Source organism: Nyctereutes procyonoides, unplaced genomic scaffold, assembly GCF_905146905.1.
Source record: "Nyctereutes procyonoides isolate TBG_1078 unplaced genomic scaffold, NYPRO_anot_genome, whole genome shotgun sequence".
Classification (NCBI taxonomy): domain Eukaryota; kingdom Metazoa; phylum Chordata; class Mammalia; order Carnivora; family Canidae; genus Nyctereutes; species Nyctereutes procyonoides.
Window position 1 is genome coordinate 3738927 of NW_026575129.1, and position 27488 is coordinate 3766414.

General features: G+C 44.4%; 1 protein-coding gene, 1 long non-coding RNA gene and 1 pseudogene across 3 annotated transcripts in view; 1 reads left to right on the top strand and 2 right to left on the bottom strand.

Moving 5' to 3' along the window:
- Positions 1-4087: 4087 nt before the first annotated feature.
- BHMT (betaine--homocysteine S-methyltransferase) lies at positions 4088-22733 on the top strand. Its single transcript, XM_055342318.1, has 8 exons — positions 4088-4243; positions 6205-6337; positions 11692-11810; positions 12885-13076; positions 13690-13837; positions 17255-17437; positions 19233-19461; positions 22061-22733. Exons 1-8 carry the CDS (start codon positions 4211-4213, stop codon positions 22245-22247), a joined length of 1224 nt encoding a protein of 407 aa, XP_055198293.1. The 5' UTR covers positions 4088-4210; the 3' UTR covers positions 22248-22733.
- On the bottom strand, positions 6347-11664 carry LOC129521087 (40S ribosomal protein S8-like; annotated as a pseudogene).
- A 149-nt stretch (positions 22734-22882) lies between the features above and the next one.
- Positions 22883-27488, bottom strand: part of LOC129521088 (uncharacterized) — a 33369-nt gene continuing 28763 nt past the window's right edge. For both annotated transcript variants that reach the window (XR_008666751.1, XR_008666752.1), the window contains one exon: positions 22883-23470. This is a non-coding gene — a long non-coding RNA (uncharacterized LOC129521088). The remainder of the gene's footprint in view (positions 23471-27488) is intronic.

Consider the following 27488-nt stretch of genomic DNA (forward strand, 5'->3'; position numbering starts at 1 on the left):
AAATAAATCTTTAAAAAAAAGGTGGGGGGGAATCCCTGGGTGGCTCAGCGGTTTAGCGCCTGCCTTTGGCCCAGGGCGCGATCCTGGAGTCCCGGGATCGAGTCCCACGTCAGGCTCCCGGCATGGAGCCTGCTTCTCCCTCCTCCTGTGTCTCTGCCTCTCTCTCTCTCTCTCTCTCTCTCTCTCTCTCTCTCTCTCTCTGTCACAAATAAATAAATCTTAAAAAAGAAGAAGAAGAAGAAGAAGCAAGGGGACCCATGACTGTAGAGGACAGGCTCATTACCCTGTCAGAAAGCATTAAAGGAAAAACTGAAGAGAAGAGAGAAAATTTCGGAGCTAGAAGGAGAATTCAGGTTGCAATTACGATGCTGGAAGCATAGCGTGGGAAACTGGGCGTGCCCACAGTTCACGGAGCCCTGGCTGGAGGACCCTTCTGTGGAATCCGGAGACTCTGTACAAGCTGGCAGGTCTGCGAGCTCGGAGACGAACATTTTTACCTGCAGTGGAAGGAAGCCCTGAAGAAGAGTCTAGGAAAAAAACAAGCAAAACACTGTGCTGCATCTCCAGGACGTAGGAATAGGCTAAAGCTGGAGTCATGAATGAGCCAGAAGCCCTCTCCCAGCCAACCTCATTGGGTGCTTGATGACCCCTAGGGGAAGGCAAAGTGAGCACCCTGGGAAAAGGCCATTTTACGCGGTAGGTAGTGCATGCCAGGCGAGGTTTATGCCAAGCCAACTGAAAAAGAAATCTGAAAAGTCACCCAGTTCCAACTTGAACTTTACATATGAATAAACCAAGGCTCTTCGGAGCGGGTATAATTGTGTGAGGTGATCTGTATGCTGAGCACGGGCAGGGGGAACAGAGTACTCCCCGAAATGATCAAGAGAAAAGGCCGGGCACCCAGGGAAGAGGCTTGCCGAGGCAAAGCCCACCACTGCCATCCCTTTATTTTGATCCTGGGCAGCGGCAACCAAAAATAGCTGGGGTTCCTGGCAACAGAAAAATATAAATGAAAGTAAAATCTTCAATGTGAGGGCGATTTGGGAGAATTCAAACCCAAGAACATCTCATGTGTCTTTAATTATCCCAACTCTAGGGACACCTGGGTGGCTCAGTGGTTGAGCATCTGCCTTCGGCTCAGGCCGTGATCCCGGGGTCCTGGGATCGAGTCCCACATCGGGCTCCCTGCATGGAGCCTGCTTCTCCGTCTGCCTGTCTCAGCCTCTCTCTGTGTGTCTCTCGTGAATAAATAAATTAAATCTTAAAAAATAATAATGATAATCCCAACTCTACCTTCTATTTACAGCAGGAGTTGAAAACTCAAATACCTTCAAGACAAGGGAATTATGTGAACCCGAAGAGTGTGGGACAGCTGGATGTGGGGCAGACTGGCGAATGGGAAGGCCCCACATAAAGGAATTTGCATTTTCTAAAAACACTGGCCTTGCCAAAGGAAACACAGAGGTTCCCACCAGCTGATAAACACTGCTCCACATAGTGTTAAAACACAAAACATCTTGAAAGGTTCCAAGGCTAAAGGCAACGTTTTCAGTCTAAAAAAATCTGTGAAAAGCCAGTTTCATTTTAGAGATGATCCCAATTGAATGGAATATGAAAAGTCCTGACATTTTCCCATCTACATATTGATACAAGAGACATTTTAACTCTTGCATGAGAGGGTGTCTATCCCCCCCTTGTAAAAATAAATAAATAAATAAATAAATAAATAAATAAATAAATAAATAAATAAAAGAAGGAAATACCTTTACCTCCTGCAGCAAGCATGGTGTTTGAAACATTATATGAATGAAACATTTAAAGGTTTATTGAGGGCAGCGGGGGTGGCTCAGCGGTTTAGCACTGTCTTCGGCCCAGGGTGTGATCCTGGAGACCCAGGATTGAGTCCTATGTCGGGCTGCCTGCATGGAGCCTGCTTCTCCCTCATGAATAAAGAGACTGTGTCTCTGCCTCTCTCTCTCTCTGTCTCTCATGAATAAATAAAGAAAATCTTAAAAAAATAAATAAAGGTTTATTGAATGAATAAGTGGAGTTTTAAGAAGAGCAAAGCACCAGCAGAAGACAGAATGACAACCTCCATTTGAAGGTTATAAAACTGAAGATTCAGGATGGATCTCCAGCTCTAACCCTCCCTCTTCCATTCAGGATTTATTTTTAACCCCAAACAGCTTCATAAGAGGCTAAAGACTTCTGTGTTATGTCATCTCATTGCTCTAGCAGAGAGCAGAGAACATGGGCAGCCTCCCAAACAAGCTATTCCAGAACTCACTCCCCAGGTGGTAGCCATTGAACTTAGTCCTTTGGGTATGGGGCAAAAGAACCTTAGAAGTCATATTGCTAACTGCTCTAGCTTGTTTTTTTTTTTTTTCAGTATGCGCTAGCTTTCTGACTTCATAGTTCTTGAGTACAAAGTGGAGGTACCTACCTCACAAAGTTGTGAGGGTAAATAATACCATGTATGTAAAAGGCCTAATATAGTGCCTGGCATATAGTAAACACTCAATGAAATAGGGTCATTATTATCTATTTTGGAAATATTAGGTGACTGAATTCTTTTGAATGGCCCTAGTTGGGATGGGGGTACAAAGGTAGGATAACAGGGAAGCTGTGGAGAAAACAAAAAATATTTCAACAATTGCCCATAAATCATTTTGGAAAAGGCAGAGGTAGACAAGTGTTTAAATAACTAAAATTTCCTACATTTAAATACAAATCCGTATCTATACATGTATACGCTTAGATAGGCCTAGATAGGCATACTCTTCCTCTGGAAGAGTAGGGAATAGTGGTTTCCTCCAGGGAGGACTTGATCAGCTGGGGAGAGACTTTTTAAAATTTGCCATGTGTTTACATTATCTACTAAAAATTCACAACTCATTTTAAATTAAATGCTCATGGTGTAAAATCGTAAGTTTTGCTAAATTTGGGCGGGTGAAATTGAGACTGTCTGCTTTGAGCTTTTACCGTCAGGGCCCTGATACCGCCCCCTAGCGCCTAGTACCCACCACTACATCTACGCCCTGCAGCCACCGCCGCGCTCGCTCTGCACCTGCTCTTCTCTCCAATACTCTATCAGGGTATAGCTGATGCATACACTAAACTATTAGCTCCTCAGACCCTCCGTTGCTTTAATGGTCAAAAAAGCATTGGGGAACATTCCTCATTCTTGCCGGGCAGCGGAAACATTACATTATTTAAATCACAATATATGCACCTATCATCCTTAGATTTTTTTCCCATTTTAAATTTGACAGTTATCACCACAAAAAGGTCTTTTCTACTTTCTCAGTTATATCTCGAATGCACATCATTTTCAAAAACTAAATTTCTATTAATTCATCATTTGCTACAGTAATTTCCTTCTCTGCCTCTGTTGAAATGGAAGCTATTGTTCCACATACAAAATGTTCTTGCGTGCTCTTCCTTATCTGGGTAACAGGTTCTGAACTCTGCTTCAGGATTTTTAGTTGTTCTCTAGAATATTTACCGCCGGGCTGCGCATGTTTTAAAGCAATGTTTTTATTACTTTAAAATCTATGTGTTCTCATTATAAAGGGATTTTGGAAAATACAGTAAGGTATAATGAATGAACTATAAGCAAACCCTAATTCCACCGTCCTCAGATAACTAGTGTCAACATTTCTATTTCCTTCTAGTTTTTCTGACGCCTAGGGGTTTTTTTTTACACATAATTGTGGAATTTTGAATTTTGAAGTCTCCAGGGTGCATTTCCACTGTGATACGTAGATGTCAGAGATCAGGCGGGGTTAAACGTTGCAAAGATATTCTTGCTGGAATGTCTTGCATCCTTGCCCCCCTCCACCACCCCCCCCCCCGGGGCCGCCTCGCCTCGCACCTGTGCGGCCGCTCCGGTTCTGCGCAAGCCCCGCAGGTCGTTCGCTCCTCACCCTGGAGACTGAAGTCCCTCGGGCATCAGCGCCTCGCTCGATAGTGACCCTGTACCCGGCCTTGGGCAAATATTTGGGACGGGATTCTCGGGGCCCGTCCCCCGCGGACTCGGGGGTACGAGCGCGACCCCGGGCCGCGGAGGGATGGGAGGGGCCGCCAGCCCGTGTCCTGCGCGCCCCGCACCAGTCGCGTCCCGCGGTGGCCCCGCCCGAGGGCCTTGGGGCCCAGCCCGCCGCCCTATAAAGGGCCCCGCCGCCGCCGCCGCCGCGCTCCCGGCCCGAGGATGGCGCCCGTGGGCGGCAGGAAGGCCCGGAGGGTGAGTGCGCGGCCCCGCCGCCGGCGGTCCCCCCCCCCCCCGGGCCAGGGAGCGCACGGGGGAGGGGGGCCCGGCTGCCAGCGCAGGTGCCGGCACTCCCGGGGCAGGCCCCAGCTCCCCGGCCCGCACCCAGAGCGCGCCCTAGGTCCGGGCGCCCGCAGACCCGGGGACGCCCGGAGCCCCGAGACCCCCGCACCCCGACGTCGGAGCTGCCCCGGAAGCGCGGCCCGAGCCGCAGCGCACGGTCCCCCCCCACCGCACCCCGGCCCGCACCCCGGCCCCGCACCCCAGCCCCAGGGAGCGCACGTGGGAGGGGGGCCCGGCTGCCACCGCGGGTGCCCGCACTCCCGGGGCAGGGCCCAGCTCCCCGGCCCGCACCCAGAGCGCGCCCTAGGTCCGGGCGGCCGCACCCCGACGTCGGAGCTGCGGGGGAAGCGCCTTAGGGCGCGCGGCCCCCCACCGGCCGTTCCCCGCCCCCCCACCCGGGGCCGCAGCCCCACCGCTAGCGCCGCCCGGGCCATGGTAAGGGGGGCTGGGGTGGGCACAGGGGCTGGTGGGTCCAAACACCGAGACCCAGACGCTCCAGCCCCGGGTTAACCCCACAGCGGGATGAGTGTTCCAGCCCAGATGGGCGGCCTTCGTCCAGGGTGAGGGTTTTTGGAGGGACGGATAGATGGAGGGACAGACAGACGGTCGGACTCTGCAGGCCTGTGGTTAGGCCGGTTGGAAAAGAGGCCTGGGGGGTATATTGGGCGTCGAAGCCCGGGAGAGGCCAGGGCCAGGCCAACTGTAAGGACTGTTTACCGATAGAGCTAGAAGTCTAGAGAAAGCTGGAGAAGACTAGAAAAAGCTGGAGAGGTCTAGAGAAAGCTGGAGGAGTCTAGAGAAAGCTGGAGGAGACTAGAGAAAGCTGGAGACGTCTAGAGAAAGCTGGAGGAGACTAGAGAAAGCTGGAGACGTCTAGAGAAAGCTGGAGGACGACTAGAGAAAGCTGGAGGAGACTAGAGAAAGCTGGAGACGTCTAGAGAAAGCTGGAGGAGACTAGAGAAAGCTGGAGACGTCTAGAGAAAGCTGGAGACGTCTAGAGAAAGCTGGAGGAGACTAGAGAAAGCTGGAGAAGTCTAGAGAAAGCTGGAGAAGTCTAGAGAAAGCTAGAGAAGACTAGCTTTCACCATTTTGGGAAAGTGTGCTTAAGCAGGCATTTGAGACTTTACAAAAAAACCTCTTCATTCAGTCCTTCTGTAGACGTTTCTTCAAAGGTAACAGTCTCCCACCATATTCTTCAAAATTCTTTCATGTGTTCTGCGGTGCCTGGGTGGCTGAGTGGGTTAAACTTCCCACTCTTGACACCTGCTCAGGTCATGATCCCAGGGGAGAGATCCATGGCCAAAGGGGCTCTGTGCTCAGCGTGAAGCCTGCTTGGGATGCTTTCTTTCCTTCTTCCTCTGCTCCTCCCTGCTCAGACTCTCTCTAAATAGATAGATAAAATCTTTTTTAAAAACTAAAATTAAAAAAAAATTAAAATTAAAGGGAACCCTGGGTGGCGCAGTGGTTTAGCGCCTGCCTTTGGCCCGGGCGCCATCCTGGAGACCCGGGATCGAATCCCATGTCGGGCTCCTGGTGCATGGAGCCTGCTTCTCCCTCTGCCTATGTCTCTGCCTCTCTCTCTGTGTGTGACTATCATAAATAAATAAAAATTTAAAAAATTTAAAAAAGTTTAAAATTAAAAATCCCTTCATGCGTTCTGGAAGACCCTCACTCCCAGCACATGTATACACACATTTTCATTATGTGTGCATTCTGGTTATTTGCCTTATATTCATGAATTTATAAACATGTACTTCCTGAGAATTCTAAAGAAATCATACTTCCCAAGGATATGATAGCAAAAGTACTAAAAATAGAAAACCATCTTAAAGACTCAAGTAACTCCTCTTCTTCCCCCTCATCTATAATTTTAGGGCATCCTAGAACGTTTAAACTCTGGAGAAGTTGTGATTGGAGATGGAGGGTTTGTCTTTGCCCTGGAGAAGAGGGGCTATGTGAAGGCGGGCCCTTGGACCCCGGAAGCTGCTGTGGAACATCCAGAAGCAGGTTGGTGCATAGCTCTATTTTAAGTTCTCATAAAAGAGCCCTGCAATGACCAGTCGAGGAGCATACCATCAAATAGATATGTTTATGGCACATTTCCCAGCATGTACAGACTCACACTGGATGAGCATGATCCCTGTTGCTATCACCTACATTTATCTCTTGGTTCCTGCCCTTTATTCTAGATGAGTCTAAAACCGGGCTCACTCCCTTCCCTCCCTCACTTCTCTAGGTGACTTCAGTGTCCATGCAAATGATCTATCCAGGGTTCTTCCTGTCAGTGCCTTGATCTCCTCCTCATCTCCAACTGAACTCGTCCTCCAATCTCCACCTCAGCAACCTGCTCCTAGACCTTGCCATCACCACTGTCTACTTCTGAAATCTCAATTACAAGGACCCCGCTTTCTGACCACCACCTCTTTTCTTTTCTGCTCACTCTAATTCTCCCACTCATCAACTTCATCAAGATTTTCAGTCCTTCATCCCTTCCATGTTAGCATTTATTATCCACTCTCTCCCCACATGGTCATCGTCCGTCCTCACCTACAGTATCAATCACTGTCTTGTAGATGAGCCCTCCTCCACTGTATGTTTACCAACTAGTTAAACCCATTATACTAGTCCCATCCTATTTAAATTTAATAATATGCCTATCCTGCACCTGTACCCACACACCTTGTTCTCACTTTACTTTTTGGACCACAAATCTTTCATGGTGAAGTGCCAAGAGGGGTGTTGGGATGGCACACGAGGGAGATAATGCTGTCTTACAGGGCTTCTGTATCAGCCTAAAGCAAGTAGGAAGCATTAATCTTTAAAAGGGAGAAATTGAAAAAATTAAAATTAAAAAAAATAAAAGGGAGAAATGGGCCACTTCTGCAGGCCCAGAGAGTTCAAGGGGGAATCTAGATTTTTGAGGTTCGTGAGTGACTCCGCCCATCTCTCTTCATCCCAGTCACAGGGTCCCATTTCTTCTTAATCAGGCCCTGGCTTTGGCAATAGAAGGCTTGCCTGGTTGAGAATTCAACCTCTCTGACTCTCTGCTCCCTGTGTAAATTAGTCCTGGGCCAGATTCTCAGCTTTTTCTGCTCTCTAACTAGAAGAGGCAAGTTTCTTTCCATGCCACCCAGGAGACCATCAGACTTTCATACTTTGCCTTAAATTGGTGATGAATCCCCCTTACCTTTCACTGTCTTTCTCCAGTACATTGGTGGCACCCAACAATAGCCATCTGATTCTAAAGTCCTTATAATTACTACTTCCTCTAAACCTCTCAAACATCTGAGATATTGCACCTGCTAATACATTTCCTTGTAAGGACATCTCATTCCAGCTCACCACAGATGAAAATTTTTAAACAATCTACCCCTAGAGCATGCCAGGAGCTCTATCACCCATCATGAGCTTAGGTGCTCATTACCAGCTGGCCAGAAGTGGAGATTTGTGCTCAGGAGGTTTTGGGGAGTTTTTTGTCTTTTTTTTTTTTTTTACATGACCGAAGACAGAAGATTTATTTGCCTTTCCAGGCTTTGATTTTCCTCAGATAGAACTCCAGCTCCTTGCCCTCTAGCACATAGCCACCTGCCCGGCCACACTGGCCTGGTCTCGAAGCGGTGCATGCAAGAAGCTTGCCCTGTTGGAACTGCTCCTCCAGAAGACTGCTGATTTTGGCATTCTTTTTCCTTTGATCATACTTCTTCTGAATTTTCTTTGATCATTTTTTTATTTAAAATCTCTTCCTCCCCAGGCGTCAGCTTGACCTCCTTCTTGCGTCCCAGGGGCAGTGCATAGTGGGACTCGTAGCACTGTCGGTTCGGTGTGCTGTCAATGAGCACGATACGGTTCTTCATCGGGGTCTTGGTGCAGACCAGTTCATTGTTGGATGCATTATAGACATTGATAATCCTGGTTTTGTGCGTACAACACTCCGAGCCCCAGGAGAAGTTCCCCACGTCTAGCCTCAAGGCTCAGTACCTCTTATTGCCTCCCCAGACTCGTACTATGTGTATGCGGCGGGGGCCAACCTCAGTGTTGGCCGCAGGGCGTCCCAGCTCATACTTCTGCTTCCTGTGGTAGGGCTTCCTTTTGCCCCCGGTCTTGCGGCGCTTGTGCCAGTTGTCCCGAGAGATGCCCATCGCTCTCCTGTGCTCAGGAGTTTTAATGCGGAGTGCATTTATGAGATAATACCTCTGAGGCAGTCAGAGAAGCAGGATTGGGCAGGGGAGGAATTGCGCTGTGATGCAGTTGTTACAGAAGCCTTGGCCAGTCCCTCAGGAAGCTCTGGAGCTGGACAGGCCTTTCACAGTGGTCCCAAATTGAAGCAAGTGAGACCAAGTATTGCAAACTATCAACTCTCCCTCTCCCAACAGAGAGCTTACCCCTGGGCAAGGAAGCTCCCTCTGCTCTAGAGCACTTCTTAGATAAGGTCTTAGCGGAGAGCCATCAGTAGCCAACACTGAAAGAAGCTGATTCTTTCAGAGGAAAGTGAAGAAAGTTCTTGTGCATATTATACAAGTTGAACAGTTGTCTTTAATGATTATTAAAGAGCACATTTCAGTGAACTCAGTGATAAGGGATAGAAACTAACCAAGCACATAAATTGACAGGACAGCTTTAAGATTAAGCATACAGGTTCTGGATCCAGACTAATTGAATTCAATCCTGACAGCCACCAGGCTGTGTGGCCCTGGGGAAATTACTTACCTTCTCTGGGACTCAGTTTCCTCTTGTATAAAACTGAAATAATATTAACATCTACCTCACAAGATTGTTAGAATTAAATAAGTTATATGTAAAGTCTTTAAAATAGCCTGATGCATGTTAAACACTAGTAACTATTATTAAATTCATTGTTTTTTTCTTAGTATCTTGGTTGTATTCATCTATTTCTGCTAGAGAAGGATAGAAATTTTCTGTTCAAATTGAACTATCCCTAAATAATATTCAAAGTACGGGACGCCTGGGTGGCTCAATGGCTGAGCAACTGTCTTTGGCTCAGGTTGTGATCCCAGGGTCCTAGAATCAAGTCCCACATCAGGCTCCCTGTGGGGAGTCTGCTTCTCTCTCTGCCTGTGTCTCTGCCTCTTTCTCTGTGTCTCTCATGAATAAATGGATAAAATCTTAAAAAAAAAAAGTAAAAGACTATAGTCATGAAGCCTGGCAAATATACACAACTTTTATATTTCCAAATAAAAGTAGAAATAATACTGTGTTCTACCTTAAAAGTAGAAATGGAAAGAGGGAGGGAGGAAAGGAGGGAGGGAAGGAAGGAAAGAAGGAAGGAAGGAAGGAAAAAAGGGAATTCACTAGTCTTAGGAAGCTAAAATAGCAGTAGTCCTAAAATTTTCATTGCACCAGCAGTTTATTAAAAATTATAGATTCTCAGGCTCCACTTAGAGATTTGGATTCATTAGGTCTGTGAGTGAGCCCAGAACCCTACATATCTATAACTATTCCCAGGTGATAGCAAGGTGAACTGTGCTTTGAGAAGCATTGCATTAAAGGGCTTTAAGGAACACAATAGAATACTTGAGACCCAAAAATGAGAATTTAAAATATACCTATGGTTTGTTTCTTAAGGTCTGCTTCTTGGGTTAAACTCAATGAAATATTTCTTGGGTCAAAATGGTATTAACAACAAGCTAGCTTGGTGGACACTCCCCCATGTAAATAAAAGAAGACAGTTATTTAAACACAAGCTTCAACTTTACCAGTCACATTTTTTTAAAAGTTATGCATTAGAGGAGGTCAAGAGAAACTGCTCTGATATTGATTTTTATTTTATTAATGCAGAAACAGCACATTTATCTCTTGGCTGATCTGTTTCTTGAGTATTTTTGGCTTAAGTGGACTAATTCTCCTATTAAGTCTGTCAAAAGTTATGGTTCTTGCACCCAGTGGAATCAGCACAGAATTCAGCAAAGAATTAGGTTTGCTGGATCCGGAGGGGCTTGGGGAATATGAATTCATATTAATTCTCCCAGGTGAGTGGAAGTTAAGTTATGCTTTGCAAAGCACTGCAGCTTTAAGAGGCATGGTAGCTGGGCACCTGGGTGGCCCAGCGGTGGAGCACCTGCACGATCCTGGAGACCAAGGATGAGTCCTGCCTCAGCTCCCTGCGTGGAGCCTGCTTCTCCTCTGCCTGCGTCTCTGCCTCTCTCTCGCTCTGTGTCTCTCATGAATAAATAAATAAAATCTTTTTTTAAAATGTGCATATGCACAATTTGCACATCATTCCAGGGTTTTTTAACAGAGTCCTGGAAACCCACCCAAGGAACACCTGGGTGGACTTCCTGTTTAGTAACCATTTCACCCTAGCATACAGGGACCTCATCCATAGGTCCTTCACCCCTGCTCCAACCACAGCAGTTCTGTGTTTGATCAGTGAACAGAGACTCTGTATAAAGTGTTAATTGGTTCTCTTGCTAATTAAAACAAGTTTAAAGCTTCCTCATTAGGCATGCTTTTAAGTTCCTACCCAGAACTAGGATTTTCATGCTTAGAAACCCATTTTCTGAAATTCAAAAGCTTTTTGGCCTCACGGATTTGTTCCTTTAAAAACTGAGCTTCCTATGTTCTCTACACTCTGCTGGCCCCCCCACCCCACCCCGGGATACAAAGGTACCAGACTAAAGGGCTAAAGAGAATTTAGGACCACTAGTTTAGAGCAAAAAATAATTCCTTAAATTAAATATAATTGGTTATATGGGGGGAAGCCCCTTCATATTTTCTTTAGCCTGTGAAAGCTTTGCAACTTGGCATTCATCCATGGACCTATGCTAAGGAACCTCCTTCCAATTCTTATTCCACTTTACTACCAGAATTATCTTTCAAATACACTGAGCTAATCCCATGATTCAATTGTTTACAGACTGCTGGTGTTTCCCCATAGCTGTGGCCTGAAGCCTAGACTCCTTGGGATGATGTGCTAGGCCATTTGTACTCTGCTGGCCACTCCACCTCTCCAATGGCACCTCCTACTATTCCTCTGATATATTCTCAACTCCAGCTTCCTGTGCACCCCAGATGCCAAACCTATTCCTGCCTCCTTCATTTGGTTCAGGCTCTTCCCTCTGTAGGGAATGTCTTTCCCCACCTTCTCTACCCAGCAAAAACATTAAATGATTCCTTCCCTGTGGGACCTCCCTCTTCCCTTTACCCCTCTCGTCCATGGTAGAAATAATCTCTTCTTCATAGCAAGAGATCCCAGATCTGCCTACCTCTCATTAGGTCTCAAATGCCTGAATGCTGAGCAAGGAACATAAGCAGATATTTTCATATCTGTTTATCTGGTAGCCTTTTGAAAACATCATGGGTTCTATATGGATCGTAGTTAATACTTTTCCTCAATCTCCCAGTTCGCCAGCTTCATCGGGAGTTCCTCAGAGCTGGATCCAATGTCATGCAGACCTTTACCTTTTATGCAAGTGAAGACAAGCTGGAGAACAGAGGAAACTATGTTGCAGAGAAAATATCTGTGAGTAAAACCATACCAGGCATTCTTAGGAGGGCATAGTAGACACACATGCCATCACCGAAGTTTTCAGAGAGAAAAATGTTGAGCCTCTTCAAGGTTTTTAGATAATACACAAATGAGATATGTGTGAATAACTCTTTTGTTTTAGCTGGAGTCCCCAAAGTTGACGTTTAAGGAAGCACATCAAAGAAAATGCAGCTAATGAGTTCCTAAGTTGCTGAGTTGGAACCCTTACAAATCCTCACATCATTACAGTTTTTTTTACTGTGGGACAGTATTGGGGAAATGTCAAAGGCACGAGGAAGGGGCCAGTGACCCTGGAATCCTCCTGGCTCAGCTATGATCAACTGTGTCATGATGGGCAAACCATTTACCTACACCATCAAGGTGACAATTTCTTGATCCCTAAAATGAAAAAGGAGTTGTTGTTTTTTTTTAATTAGTCTCCACACTTAGTGTGGAGCCCAGTGTGGAGCTTGAACTCATGACATGAGATCAAGACTTGAACTGAGATCAAGAGTCAGATGCTTAGCCAACTGAACTATCCAGGTGCCCCAAAAGAAGTAGTTCTAAAATTCCATGAGTCTCTGTGAGCTACAGCACTGGGGTTTATTGAAGACAAGTTTCGATTTTTAATGTCTAAGTAGTTAGAAAATACCTTGTGATACAGTTATCTATTAAGAAAATACACAACAAAGCGTCATGAATTCTGTAGTCATTTTAATTACATTTTATTCTTGTTGATCTGAAAAGCAAATCAGTGTCATCGTCATCTCTATTTGCTAGGTATTCGAAGTGCAGCTTAGGTGCTAGAAGATACCAGATCCTTTTATGTAAAGATTTTTAATCTTTCGCAGAGCTTTGGTATGTAATATCCTCGATACCATCATTAGATTTATTGTTTTCATTACTATTATTGGTGGTATTGTTACTGAAAATTGTTCAGCTTGGTAAATTGAATTATTCTATCACTGTCATTTTCTAAAATAAACTCTCTATTGTAACATACAACTGAGATGTGGCCATTTCAATTCTGTATGCAAATGTAGATATATTGTATTTCACTCATCTTAGGGGCAGAAAGTCAATGAAGCTGCTTGTGACATTGCCCGGCAAGTGGCTGACGAGGGAGATGCTTTGGTGGCAGGAGGCGTGAGTCAGACACCCTCGTACCTTAGTTGCAAGAGTGAAACTGAAGTTAAAAAAGTATTTCAGCAACAGTTGGAGGTCTTTGTAAAGAAGAACGTGGATTTCTTGATTGCCGAGGTAAACAAAGTTATGAGCAAAGACGGAGACACATGAACTTCATACACTTTCTCTGTGTGTTCATGAAGAGCATGTGAGATTAGGTGCCAGTCATGGATAGGAATATTTAATTTTAAAACCTTTTTCCGGGGATCCCTGGGTGGCTCAGCAGTTTAGCACCTGCCTTTGGCCCAGGGTGTGATCCTGGAGTCCTGGGATCGAGTCCCGCATCGGGCTCCCTGCATGGAGCCTGCTTCTCCCTCTGCCTGTGTCTCTGCCTCTTTCTCTCTCCCTCTCTCTATGTCTATCATAAATAAATAAATAAATAAATAAATAAATAAATAAATAAATAAATAATCTATCTTAAAAAAATAAAAAATAAAACCTTTTTCCAGTTGAGGGCTTCTACTGATTAATTTGATTCAGTTAATCTAATGAAGTGTAGTTCAGACCTTCTGACTGCCATTCATAGTAATCACCCTTCCATTCCATTTTTTAAAATATGCCAGTGGGTCACAACTCAAAGTTTGAAGACGACTCAATCTGGCGATAATCATTAAGCCAGTACAATAAGTTTTCTGATGATTTGGGGAGAAATGAGATTTAAAAGTACCTTCCCCTGATCTTATTTCAGTATTTTGAGCACGTTGAAGAAGCTGTGTGGGCAGTTGAAACCTTGAAAGCGTCTGGGAAGCCTGTAGCAGCAACCATGTGCATTGGCCCAGAGGGAGACTTGCACGGCGTGAGCCCTGGAGAGTGTGCAGTGCGCCTGGTTAAAGCAGGTGATGATGGATTTTGACCAGTTTGCAATTAGTGAGTCTTTTTTTTTAAAGATTTTATTAATTTATTTGAGAGAGAGAGAGAGAGACAAGGAAAGCACTGAGGGAGAGGTTGAGGGAGAAACAGACTCCCTGCTGAGAGAGCAGGACCGGGACTCAATCCCAGGACGCTGAGATCATGACCTGAGCTGAAGGCAGACACTTAACCAACCAACTGAGCCACCCAGGTGCCCTTTTAGTGAGTCTTTTAAAGCCACCTACAAATGGAGGCCCACTATATACTATTTTTGTTAAAAGGAAAAACATTCATTTGTTTTCCTAGGAGTGTTGGGAATATCATTATTGACTCCTAAAGGGAAAAAAGTAAAGAAAGAAATTACACACACACTAGCCTTTTGAAAGGGGCAACTAGATCTATTCTGAAGGTGTAACACCTAGAAAGAAGAAGCATTTCAATAAATCAAAAGGAGCATTAGGAAAGAGTGTGTCTTATTTTAAACCTAGGTCTTTAGACAATAACTTTTAAGTCAGTTGCCTTCTTTGCCAAAGTTTTTCCCCTTTTCATAAACTCCCAATAAGCTTTGCTTTTTGTAATTGGTATAATAATTTTTTTTTAAATTTTGGTATGAAATAGGGACCATGTAATTTATCTTTTTAAATAATTTCCATCCCTAACATTGGGTTTCATTTCAATTAGGGAAAACTCATAGATTGTTTTCAGTGCTGCCTCGTTTAAAATGCAAAGAGTAGCTCAGTGTCAGGGAAGAGTCCAACTCATTCCGTGGAACAGGGAGATTTTCATTGGCTATGTTTTAATTCCTGATTTTTATCCAATTCCTGATATTTCATGAAAGTCACTTCATACTTGTCATTAGCAATAAGAATTAGATTTAGGAATGAAACTATATAATCCTACCTTTTTACTGGAAATATAAAAATGGGAAGAAGGGAAGAAGCAAGTTAATTTGCTTCACAAAGATCAGAGGAGGCTTTCATCACCCCACTGTTAATTGGCAGAGATTCTTGGCCTGCATCTAATTCTTCCCTCGCCATTCCATTCAAGGTAGGTGGTCACAGCATTTGACAGCACTGTACCCTATTTATATCCTTGGTGGCACTTGCTACTTATCTCATTTGTTTCTCTCTCTAATGTCTGACTCCCTAGACTGTAAGATCAAAGAGGGCAGAGACTATGTGTTTGGCTCAGCATGGTGCTCCCTGTTCCTAGCACAGCACTTGTCACAAAATACGTCCTCAATAAATATCCAGCTAATAAGTCCAGTCCATCTTCCAAAATTGGCTCAAATTCTAGCACCACATCCCTTACATAATCATCCCTACCCCAGATGAACACTCCCTCTTCTCAACCAGCATAACACCAACTACTTATGCCACTCTTGGAATATCCTCAGTCAACTTTTTCTAATCTGTGAGAACATTAGTAGGGTTCTGTAGTGAAATACATTTAGAAAATGCCATGTTAGGGGCACCTGGGTGCCACCTGGGTGGCACAGTTCCTTAAGCAACTGACTGTTGGTTTCAGCTCAGGTCATGATCTCAGAATCATGAGATGGAGCCCCACGTCAAGCTGAGATTCTTTCTCCTTCTGCCTCTGCTCTTCCTGCTCATGCACCCTTTCTCTCTCTCTAAAATAAATAAATAAATAAATCTTTTAAAAAGTGAAGGGGCACCTGGGTGGCTCAGTGGTTGGTCTGCATTTGGCTCGGGCCATGATCCCAGGGTCCTGGGATTGAGTTCCACATCAGGTTCCCCACAGGGAGCCTGCTTCTCCCTCTGCCTGTGTCTCTGCCTCTCTGTGTCTCTCATGAATAAATAAATAAAATCTTTATTTAAAAAAATGCTTCATTAAGCCAAGTTAAGCAGGTCTCTTTACTCCAGAATTTCTCAGAGCCTTTGATATGTTGTGTTTAGTGGCAGTCTCCAAGAAAGGGACAAAGTAAATAGCTACTTCCTAACCTAATTGATCATACAGCCTTATTTTTATGGAGCAAACTTTGGGATCCCTGTACTAAATTATGAAATCCTTGGTGTCAAGGAGTATGTTCTCTATTTTTATTTCTCTGTAGCCCCTTAGAAGGACCCTTATGCCTAATAGACATTTGGTAAATAGCCAACCTATGATTAATTCATTAGTGTAAGGAAGTCAAGCAAGGAAAGAAAAACTCTGGCAGCACAACATCCAAAAAATTAAAAATGTATAAAAACAAAAAAGAAGAAGAAAGAAAGAAAAAGGGAGTCAACATCCAAGCAAAGATGTTAAGTAAGCTGTTGAATAGACAAGTCTCTCTCTAACCCAAGGGAAAGGTCCAGGTTAGAGAGAGAAATTTGGAGAGTTCTGGATATCGTTCATACTGAAAGCCCAGGGACTGGAAAGGAGGAGAAGATGACTCATTGGGATCCTGGACACTGCAGGATTGAAAGGTTCAGCTGTGAGTGGGGACTCAGCACCTAACACCCAAAGAAAGCAGCCAAGAAGGTGGGAGCAATACTCAGTGTGAGAAGCCAAGAGAAGGGGGGTGTTAATGAAGAAGGGGGTGGTCCAGTAGATTAAATGCTGCCCAGACATCGAGTAAGATGAGAACAGAGAAGCAACTACTGGCTTTGGCAAGCTTGAGGTCACTGGTGCTCTTGATAAAACAAAACAAAAACTGATGCAGAGGAGTAACAGGAGGCAGGATTTGGGGATGCCTGGGTGGCTCAGCACTTGAGCGTCTGCCTTCTATTCAGGGCATGATCCTGGGGTCCTGGAACTGAGTCCTGCATCGGGCTTCTGCTTCTCCCTCTGCCTGTGTCTCTGCCTCTCTCTGTGTCTCTCATGAATAAATAAATAAAATCTTAAAAAAGAAAAAGAAAAGGAGGCAGGATTAGAACATGAATGAAAGAGCAAATTGTACACTCAACCCAATGAGGACAGCTGAGATGCTTGCCACTGAACACCGGATGTCATGACTTGTGGCATCAGCTCAGCTGCTCCTGGAATCTGGACTAGTGATATTATTAAATTGGGCTGATGAAAGGAAAGATTGCTCCTCAAATGAGTGGTATGATACCCACAGGTGCAATCAAGCAGCTGGGAGTGTTGAAAAATTATTATTCAGTATCATAGCCTGAAAAATTGACTTCTAAAATATGGAGTTAAAAAAAAGTCTAATAATGGGTTTCTGGACAGCCAAGTATGCATAAGTGACACTTGAATTGTAATAGACACAACAGAAAGCCCTTGCTGCCTGTTAGCAATCATTCCCACTCTGAAGGTAAGAGGTTTGCAAGGAAGCAAGAACCAAAGGCTGTATTTGTAATTCACTCTTCCAAATAAAAGCTCCCTGATTAAGGGAGGAGAATTGAGCCTACCAGTCATCTGGTGAATCCCAAAAGCTAAACTGTTCTTCCCACTTGCAGGAGCTTCCATCGTTGGCGTGAACTGCCATTTCGACCCCACGATTAGCTTGCAGACAGTGAAGCTCATGAAAGAAGGCTTGGATGCTGCCCGACTGAAAGCCCACCTGATGAGTCAGCCGTTGGCCTACCACACTCCTGACTGCAACAAACAGGGATTTATCGATCTACCGGAATTCCCCTTCGGTAAGAAATGAATCATCTCAATGTCCTGATGTTTGATGAATTTCCCAAACTATAGCCATAGAGCTTGCTTGTAGTAGGGAAGTGCCTGCATGTCTCATGTCTTGCTTGCCCCCAGCTTCCTTCCCGGCAGCCAAAAACCCCTTGATTTTGGACCACGGTAGAAATAAAAGATGGAACCAGTAAGCAAAAAAGACCTCTGAACCTTTTACCTGTAGGCTGATGAAAGGGATGCCCTTTTGGGTGGGATCTACAAAGATACCGGCTCTTGTTCCAGTTCTGTTGCCGAGTTATAGAACCTTAGCAAAACCCCTTAGTTCTTCTAGATCTTAATTTTCTCATCACAAAAATTAAAAGGATAGGAGCCACCTGGGTGGATCAGTCAGTTAAGCGTCTGCCTTTGGCTAAGCTCATGATCTCAGGGTCCTGGGATCAAGCCCTGCATTGGCTCCCTGCTCAGTAGGGAGTCTGCTTCTCCCTCTTCCTTTGCTCTTTCCCCCAATTGTGTTCTCTCTTTCTTTCTCTGCTTCTCTCTCAAATAAATAAAATATATTTTAAAAAATTTTTAAAGAAAAATTAAAAGGATAGACCAATTTATGTCCAAGACACTTATCTGAAATGTCGCTGAGCTACTGCAGAGTTTGGGGGAAGGGGAGGATGCCATCACTGGGTTACTGTATAACAAATCTGATCGAAGAAACTAAGTGGATGAAGTGAGGGTGTACTTGCAGTCTGGGAAAAGGGAGAAAGCATGTTTGGGAAGCAGGGGTGAGTCTACCTGAAAATCAAGTCAGAGAGGTCAGCAGCGCCAGAGCCTGACCAGCCTCCTATTCCATTCTAGGATCCTTAAAACCTGTACTATATTTTATAAGGACCCCCAGAGAAGGAAGATCTCATAAAATAATTCATCTAGAAAAACTGTGGAGGAATGGCAAGGCATCTGTGTTTTAGCCATAGAACAAATTATTACAAAATTTAGTGCTTTTAAACAACAGTTATTCTATCTCAGAGTTGCTATGGGACATGAACTTGGGAGGAGCCCAGCTGGGGAGTTTTTGCTTAGGGTCCCTTATGAAAGTGCAGTTCAGACACTGGTCAGGTCTGTAGTCGTCTGAAGTCCTGATGGGAGTTAGGGATCCACTCCCAAGCTCCCTTAGTTGGCTGCTGAAATAGATGTTTGTTTCTCACTGTCTTTTGACTGGAGGCCTCAGTCCCTTAGTTTATGGGCCTTTCCACTGGGACGCTTGAGTCTCACAACATGGCAGCTGTTCTAAGAGAACAAGAGAGATCGAGGCAGAAGCCATAATACTTGCATAACCCGGCCTCAGAAGTCACTGACCATCCCTTCTGACATACTCTGTTGGTCTCTCCGACCAATGTGGTATGAGAGGGAACTCCACAGCGTGAAAACAGCAGAGGGCAGGGATCACTGGGAACCATTTTGAAGGTTACCTACCACAGCATTTAAAACTGGGTATATAAATACAAGTTATGAATCAGAGACTGACAATTTGTTTAATTCAGTTATTGAAAATTACATACTTACGTTGGCCATTTTGTCTTGAATATTTAAGAAAAAAAGAATTCAGGGATGCCTGGGTGGCTCAGCGGTTGAGTGTCTGCCTTCGGCTTAGGTCGTGATCCCGGGGTCCTTGGGATCCCCCACAAGGAGCCTGCTTCTCCCTCTACCTGTGTCTCTGCCTCTGTCTGTGTCTCTCATGAATAAATAAATAAATCTTGAAATAAATACATAACAATAAATAAAAAATTAAAAAAGAATTCACTCCATTTATTATAGGACTGGAACCCCGAGTTGCAACCAGATGGGATATTCAAAAATACGCTAGAGAGGCCTACAACCTGGGGGTCCGGTACATTGGTGGGTGCTGTGGATTTGAGCCCTATCACATCAGGGCTATTGCTGAGGAGCTGGCCCCAGAAAGGAGGTTTTTGCCTCCAGCTTCAGAAAAACACGGCAGCTGGGGAAGTGGTTTGGACATGCACACCAAACCCTGGATTAGAGCCAGGTAAGAACCTTTATATTTGCCAAACCAACTCTTTTAAATTATGAATATGTCCAAGTGAGGCCATAATGGAGAATATAGCTAATTTGCTGTGTGATAATAATCAGTTATCCCCCTTAACTTCTTTCACAGAGCTGTTTATAGAATAACCTTATGTACTGATTTCTGGAGAAGGTTTTAAGATTTGGCATATAAATAATGAAAGTTGCAATCAAATGTGATTTTATGCTCTGGGATAGTACCATGGGGTGGACACTGAGTAACATTAAACTAATTGGTCGTTAAATATTAACGACCACAAGTTGGGGAACCTGGGTGACTCAGTAGCTGAGTGTCTGCCTTCAGCTCAGGTCATGATCCCGGGGTCCTGGGATTGAGTGCCACATCAGGCTCCCCTCAGGAAACCTGCTTCTCCCTCTGTCTACGTCCCTGTCTCTCTCTGTGTGTCTCTCATGAATAAATAAAATCTAAAAAAAAAAAAGAAAAGAAAAAAGATTTAAGTATAAGTTAAATACAACAAATATCAATTAAATGCCTATTCTGTGCCAAGCACAATTCTTGGAGCTGGGAAGACAGTGGCGAGTAAGATAGGTCTTTGCCGTCAGAGCTTACACTCCAGTAGGGAAGATGAACAAGAAACAAATAGATTTTACATCAGGCAATGTGCAGAGCACTGGGAAAATAAATGAAAAGCTGTCTAGAGAATCTCATAGTCTACTGGGGGAAATGGATAAGAAAGTCAATGTATTATACTATGGTAACTGCTTTGGTAGAGGCATAGATTCAAAAAGTAACAAGAAAAGACAATGACTATCTCTGCGTAATAGATAGTTTAGAAGAAGGGATATGGGGGGTGTATTTCCAAGGGCTAACCAGCCACGAGATAAGGAAGGGGGTGAAAGATGAGCACCCAAGCAGACGGAGCAGTCTCACTCTGTGTGTCTGACATTGATGGTGCACAACTCTATCAGACATGTTGTGGATGCTAAGGTAGCAAGAACAAGGCATAGCCCTGTCCCCAAGGACTTAACAGTCTAGTAGGCAGAGAGATAAACAGGCAAGTTCAAATTGGTACAGTAAGTTCAACTATGAAGATATGCACAGGTGCTGAGGGGTCGAGCTAATGGCTGTGGGGGCAAAAGGCAGAGGAGGATTAATGAAGAATTTCTAATAGAGCTGATTCCTGAGCTGACTTGGGAAGGATGAGTTACACTGTCAGACAAGGGAAGAGCCTACTTGGAAGCACTGAGAGGTGGAAAGAGAATGGTGTCCTGAGAAACCCTAAGTGTGGTGATATCAGAGACAGAAACTGAGAGGACACACCTGAGGACTAGGAGACAGACTGTTATTCATTGTCATGAGCTATGTATGACCTTATCCCATTGGAGCATCTCAGGTGGTCCAAGGTTAGGTTTGCGAGTTTTAATAGCCTTGAGACAGGGAAACCTGCGAGGAAGCCTTTGCTAGACTGCATGGGATGTGATGAGGCCTGAACTGAACTAGTAGACAATTAAATAGAAAGGAGGAGGAGGCTGGATCTGCAGAGTGAGATGTGCAGATAGTGGGTTTAAGAAGAGCAGCAGCTGGGAGCTCAGCTGGTTCATGAGGTAGAGTGCCAGAAAGTTAGGATGAGGAGGTAGCAAAAGGCAACAGAAAATGTCCCTATCCGAAATTCTTAGCTTTTGATCCCTATGCATATATTTTTTTAAAGATTTTATTTACTTATTTGAGTAAACAAGGGGAACAGCAGGCAGAGGGAGAAGGAGAATCAGGACCCCGGGATCATGACCTGAGCTAAAGACAGATGCTTGGGGAATGCCTGGGTGGCTCAGTGGTTTAGCGCCTGCCTTCAGCCTGGGGCGTGATCCTGGAGACCCGGGATGGAGTCCCACGTAGGGCTCCCTGCATGGAGCCTGCTTCTCCCGCTGCCTGTGTCTCTGCCTCTCTCTCTCTGTGTGTGTCTCTCATGAATAAATAAAACCTTTAAAAAAAATAAAAAGAAAGACAGATGCTTAACCCAGCTCCCCTCTATGCATATATCTTAAAAAATAATTTCAAGGGTGCCTGAGTGGCATACTCAGTTGAACATCCAACTCTTGGTTTCAGTTTAGGTCATGATCTCGAGGTCGTAAGATCGAGGCCCACATCAGCCTCTGTGCTCAGCATGGAATCTGCCTGAGATTCTCTCTCCCTCTCCCTCTCATGCTCTCTCTCTCAAATAAATACATAAATCTTTAAAAAATAAAAATAAGGGCAGCCCGGGTGGCTCAGCAGTTTGGTGCCGCCTTCAGTCCAGGGCATGATCCTGGAGGCCCACGTCGGGCTCCCTGCATGGAGCCTGCTTCTCCCTCTGCCTGTGTCTCTGCCTCTCTCTCTCATGAATAAATAAATAAAATCTTTTAAAAAAATAAAAAATAAAAATGAAATCATTTCAAAGTTATTTTAGTCCTATAAATTCTGAAGAAAAAAAAAAGTTTTAGTCTAGTGTAATAAATGTGTTTTAACAGACATACTCTCAAGAGTCCGAAGACGACTCTGTGGAGGTCTTCTAGCTCAGTGATACTCAGGAAGGAGTGTAATGTTGTGTGTTTTGTTCACCCAGGGCCAGGAGGGAATACTGGGAAAATCTTCGGATAGCCTCTGGCAGGCCATACAACCCTTCAATGTCAAAGCCTGATGCCTGGGGAGTGACCAAAGGAACAACTGAGCTGATGCAGCAGAAGGAAGCCACAACTGAGCAGCAGCTGAAAGAGCTCTTTGAAAAACAGAAATTTAAATCTGCACAGTAGCCTCAGTGGAACCCATTTTTAGTAACTTCTATGTTTGGGCCACAGTTCCCCAAAATAAGGAAAAGATGGTTTCAAAGTAATGCTTATCTTCATGCCAGGCTTCACATAAAATAGGTAGTAGCTGAACAAAATGGAACTACAAATAGCACTTGAGAATTTTAAAAATATATTTTAGAAATTTACTTAGAGTAAGTATAAATAAGTAAGAAGTAAATCTTAAGCAGGGCCCCTCTACTGCGTAAGGTATTAGGGAAATCACTGTGGCCAGGGAAAAGTAATTCAAATATTCATCCCCACTTCCAAAAGTTTGCAGGCTAGTAAAGGAGGAGGAGATGTGAGCTGATGAGACAGCGACAGACAGTGCTCTAGGGAAGTGACTTCCAAGTTCTTTTGAACTTGACCTTTAGTAAGAAACAAAAGTTAGGTGATAACCCATTAAAGCAAATATCATATACCCACTGAAATAAAATTTGTGATCCATTTTGATATTTTCTCTTCCATTCTTTTCCATCCTATGTCACTGATAAAACATGCTGGTTGAGACCCTTCAAACAGATTCTATGACCCAACAGTTTGAAAACCACTGTTATGGAACACTTCAGATATGAGGATCTTGCTAATCCTTTAAGTTTGTTCTTAGACGATCCCTGGGTGGCGCAGCGGTTTAGCGCCTGCCTTTGGCCCAGGGCGCGATCCTGGAGACCCCAGATCGAATCCCACGTCAGGCTCCCAGTGCATGGAGCCTGCTTCTCCCTCTGCCTGTGTCTCTGCCTCTCTCTCTCTCTCTCTCTCTCTCTCTCTCTCTCTCTCTCTGTGACTATCATAAGTAAATAAAAATTTTTAAAAAAATAAAAAAATTAAAAAAAAAGTTTGTTCTTAGAAAATCAGTCATATGAGACCTGATCAATAAGTATCGAAAGACCAGAAAGTCCTGCTCTCCATGTTCCAGAGTTGTTTGCTCTTTCCTGACCCATTTCTACTGCTAAGAAAGGTACAGACCAATGGGGAGGAGGAAAAAAGGTATCAGTATCTAAACTTTCCCCATCCTGCTTAAAACTGGGCCCACCTGGAGTGCATGGGTGACTCAGTCGGTGAAGCGTCTGCCTTCAGCTCAGGTCATAATCCCGGGGTCCTGGGATTGAGCCCCACGTGGGACTCCCTGCTTAGCAGAGGAGTCTGCTTCTTCCTCTCCCTCCCCGACGTCGTGCTCTCTTTCTCAGGATCTAAAAAAAAAAAAAAAATTGGATCCACGTAAAGGCATTGTCAGTAAGGCTGAGAAACAATGAGCTTGTGTTACCTTGGAAGCTTTAAAAAAAAAATGTAATAAAGAAAAAAATATTCTCCAAGCTCTATCCAAGTTTCCTAGATTGAAAACTATGGTATTTTTACCTGATAACATCTGCTCTCCAGTGAGAGCTCAAGCCCAAAGATGCAAAACATTAGCATAAACATGGCTCCTCTTACTGTATGAAGAGTTAATGCTGCTTCCTACATATTTTTGGTTTAGCTGTTTTGAAATTGTAATTTCTTCAGCTATTAAAAAAGAAGAACAGTGAGACTACCTTGGTTGTATTTGATTATTTTCATTCTGTAATTTGCTAAAGTTTTCCATAGAATTTCTATGCTTCAGTTTATTCATCTATTTAGAAAAATACAACTGTCGTACTTTGTAAGTATTTGAGTTTTATTTGAGCTTTTAAAGGAGAAGGTAACAGTATTAGAAGTACTTGAGGGGAAAGAAATTTCCAGGATTTTCTTACTAAGATAATTCGTAATCCACCCTCATCCTGCAGTGCACAGAAAGAGAGCCAAAGCAGCACGGCTTTCAGAAGCTGCATGCGGCTGAGGTGCAATAAAAGGAGTGTCATTTTTTTCTTACAAAGTTGCTATAAGAACCTCACTCTCAGTTTCAGTATTTCATATTTCATTCACAGGTGATAGAAACTTTTATTCAACTTAACTGTTCTATTACTAAGTAAGATGGATGCCCCTTTAATACTCTTTTCAGAACTTTATTGCCACACTAAACTTTATTTCTATCACTCTTACATCCTTTGATTTAAAAAACATTCCCTTCAAAAGGAACTATACTGGCTATGCTTTAATAAAACTGTGTCAACACTGCCTCCTGGTGGCATATTTCCTATTTTGATTTTTTTTTTTTTTGACATTCAGCCCTTTCACCAAGTGCATTCGCTTTATTCCCAGAAATCTTGTTCAATAAAAGGAAGCCTCACTTAATACATAGGAGTTTTTCCAAGGTAAGTAAACATTCTCACCGGTAAAGGTATTTTTATAGAATCAGCCAGAAGGACCCTAGAGATCAGGAGTCCAAACTCTCCCTTTTAAGGCTAGATTCCTAAGGCAGGGTGCCAAGTCAGAAAGGGCTTCTTGTTTGTCCTAGACTGCCAGGAAAGATGGCTTTAGCTTGGACTCTGGGTAGAAGGAGAGGGGGACCAGGACGTAGGTTCACAAAACCAGGAAGTTCATCCTCCAGTCAGAAAATTGAAATCTTTGCATTGTACTCAGAGTAGGTGCAAACTCACTGAACACATGGTTGGCCCCTTATGGCCCACACTTCTCTGCACTGTAGCAAAGTGGGAAAGAAGCCATGGGAACACAGACCCACTCGAGACAGAACTGGGCCAGCAAGAAACCAAAGCTCCAGTTTCCAAATCATCCAGAGGGGGGCAGCAGGTGGCCGGCGGGGAAGGCCAGAGGAGCTCGAGTTGGCTTTGAAGTTAAGCGAGCTCATCCGAAGGGGCTAACGTCCAAGGCAGAAATATCTGTAGCCCTCCTTTCTGTTTTGGTCATTTTTCTTCCTAAGATGCATGGACCTCTGAGTCCTATCCAGGACAACTCACCGGGCAAACAAAGCCTTATAAGCACCCATTTGCCCCAGAGATCTTCCTTTTTCCCTGCTTTGAGCGCCTAGCTCCCCTGAGAGCATCACCCAGACTGTTTTCCCAAATAGCCTCCTGTTAATGCCTTCCCCTCGCCCGGTGTGGCCCCCGCCATGGGTTACCTGCCACGTAACAACCCTAGTTCTTACCCAGTAAGGGAGGAAGAAGGCAGTTTGAAGAGAGAAAACCAGGAGAGGCCTACCAACCGCTTGAGGAGCAGCATGTGTGACAGTTCTGCTCGACACAGAGACAGCAAGGCCTAGGATGTCTAAACATCGTCAGGAACAACTCTATGTTCGTGTGTGAGTGGAAAATCTGACCGGCAGCCAAACAGGAAGACTTCTCACAGATGGTGACGCAAGGGGAGGGTCACTTGGTGAAAACTGGTGGGAGTGTGGGCGGAGGAAGGAATAGATAGAAAACGCCTCCGGTTTCTGAGCAGCTGGAGGCTGCTCTATGGGCCTTGGGTGGGTGAAAAAATCAAAGGGATGGAAAGTGAGAGACAGATGCCGCTGTTCGTACTGCTGTGAGCTGTAGAAATAATGCCAGTTGGAGTACAGCAGAGCAAACAGGTTAATTTACACGCCACCAAATCAGAGGCAGGATAATTTTAACACATGGTTTGACTGACATATTTGTAAAAGTCCATATGTAAATTTTTGCGAGGAGTTTTCAAAGGGAAACATTTAGTTTATTTTTAACAAAAATTTAATTCCCCAAATGCCTATAGTATTTTTAGTTATCACGTACATGCAAACTGTAAATGAACCATTTTTAAATTATTCCTGTTTATTCCTTCACACAGGTTCAGTGAGACCACTCCTTGGCCTCATTTTGTGGTTATTTGTTCCGATTTACTCTGCGATCTTGAAAGGAAAAAGCTGAGTATCTCTGAAAATAGTTCAGACTTTTCCCCCAATTCACCCTGGCCATTCTTCCAATTATTCTGACTTAATGAGATTTTCCTGTTCTTTGGAAAGGTTAATGTCTCAACATATGAATTTGCTTAGTGGAATTCAGCCGTTTCCCCAAAACACTGGCTCAGTGTAGCAGAAAAAGCAATGAATAAATTTAGAATCAGGAATTCGGGGTACAAGGCTTGCTCTCCCCCAACCGCACTGTACAACATTGAATAAATCACCTCGCTTCTCTGACCTTCAATTTTCTCATCCATATGATGACAAACCTCTAATACCTTGCTGAAAAAAACTCCACAATTTTCTGTTTCTAATTTGATGGTATAGATAAGCAATAGCCTCCTCGTTGTGAACAAATATTTACCGAGTGCCACTTGGTGGTATGTTCCCAGCAGACTTAACTGTTAATTAATTATCCCCCTGACTACACAGACAGCAGAAGAAAACAAATAACACTGTTCAGGGGGTAGGGAAAATGTTATTAGCCTAGAGTCTGTCTGGCAGTGGGAAATGAAAAATGTCATTCCTTCCCACAGGTACTGCTTCGTAGGGAGATTTGAGTCTGTGGTTTTTCATATTATGAACTGCTTCTGTTTTCAGGACTCGGAGTTCTGTGTAGCTTTGTGTAAGCTATGGAAGTCGTAGAAACCATCAAGTCAGTAATTCTTTGTTTGGGGTTTTTCATCTACCTGGGAAGGGAGAGAACCGCCTTCTCACGTTTTATAAGGTGGTGGAGGGTGGGAACTAGAAGGCTCAGAACTTTTTCCTTCTTCTGTAAAGCCGTTTCCAGAATCTTAACGGCTCCCAGATTTAGATCTCCAGACTGGACCATCCCCAAGAACTTGTGTTGACATCGGTCTGACCATTAGATGCAAGCCAGCCCCTGGACCTCGGGCCCTGAGCCCCTACTGGTGGTCGTCCAAGCAGAGTTGCCCTAAATATGGGCCTGTTCACCAGAAATGCCTTCCTCAAGATTTTCTAAGTCCCTATCTAGTGGCTAAGACTGGTCAGGGCCAGCTGAGCCATCTAGAAGAGATGCCCCAAGCCTGGACAGGTCAGCATGGGACCTGGTCCCTATCTCTTTCCTTCAGGGTGCCCAATGGCCCTCCATACCAAGTGCCTATGGCTCCCCCTTCCACCCCACTCCTGGAGTAACCCAATGCCCCAAGGATCCCTGAGACTCTTTTTTGCCCCCAGTTCCTGCAGGGGCACCCGGGGACAGGATGGACAGTGTTAATGTCCCCAAATCATGAGAGATGAGGTGTCCAGTCTAGTGCCAACCCTGATTTTGTATGACTCATGTTAGACACAGGACAGGTTCAGGGCCACCAAAGATCTCAGTCAGCCCTTGACTTGAGCAGCCTACAGGGGCCCCGAAATGGCTCTCAACTGTTGGGGTTTCCACTTCAGCGCTACCCACA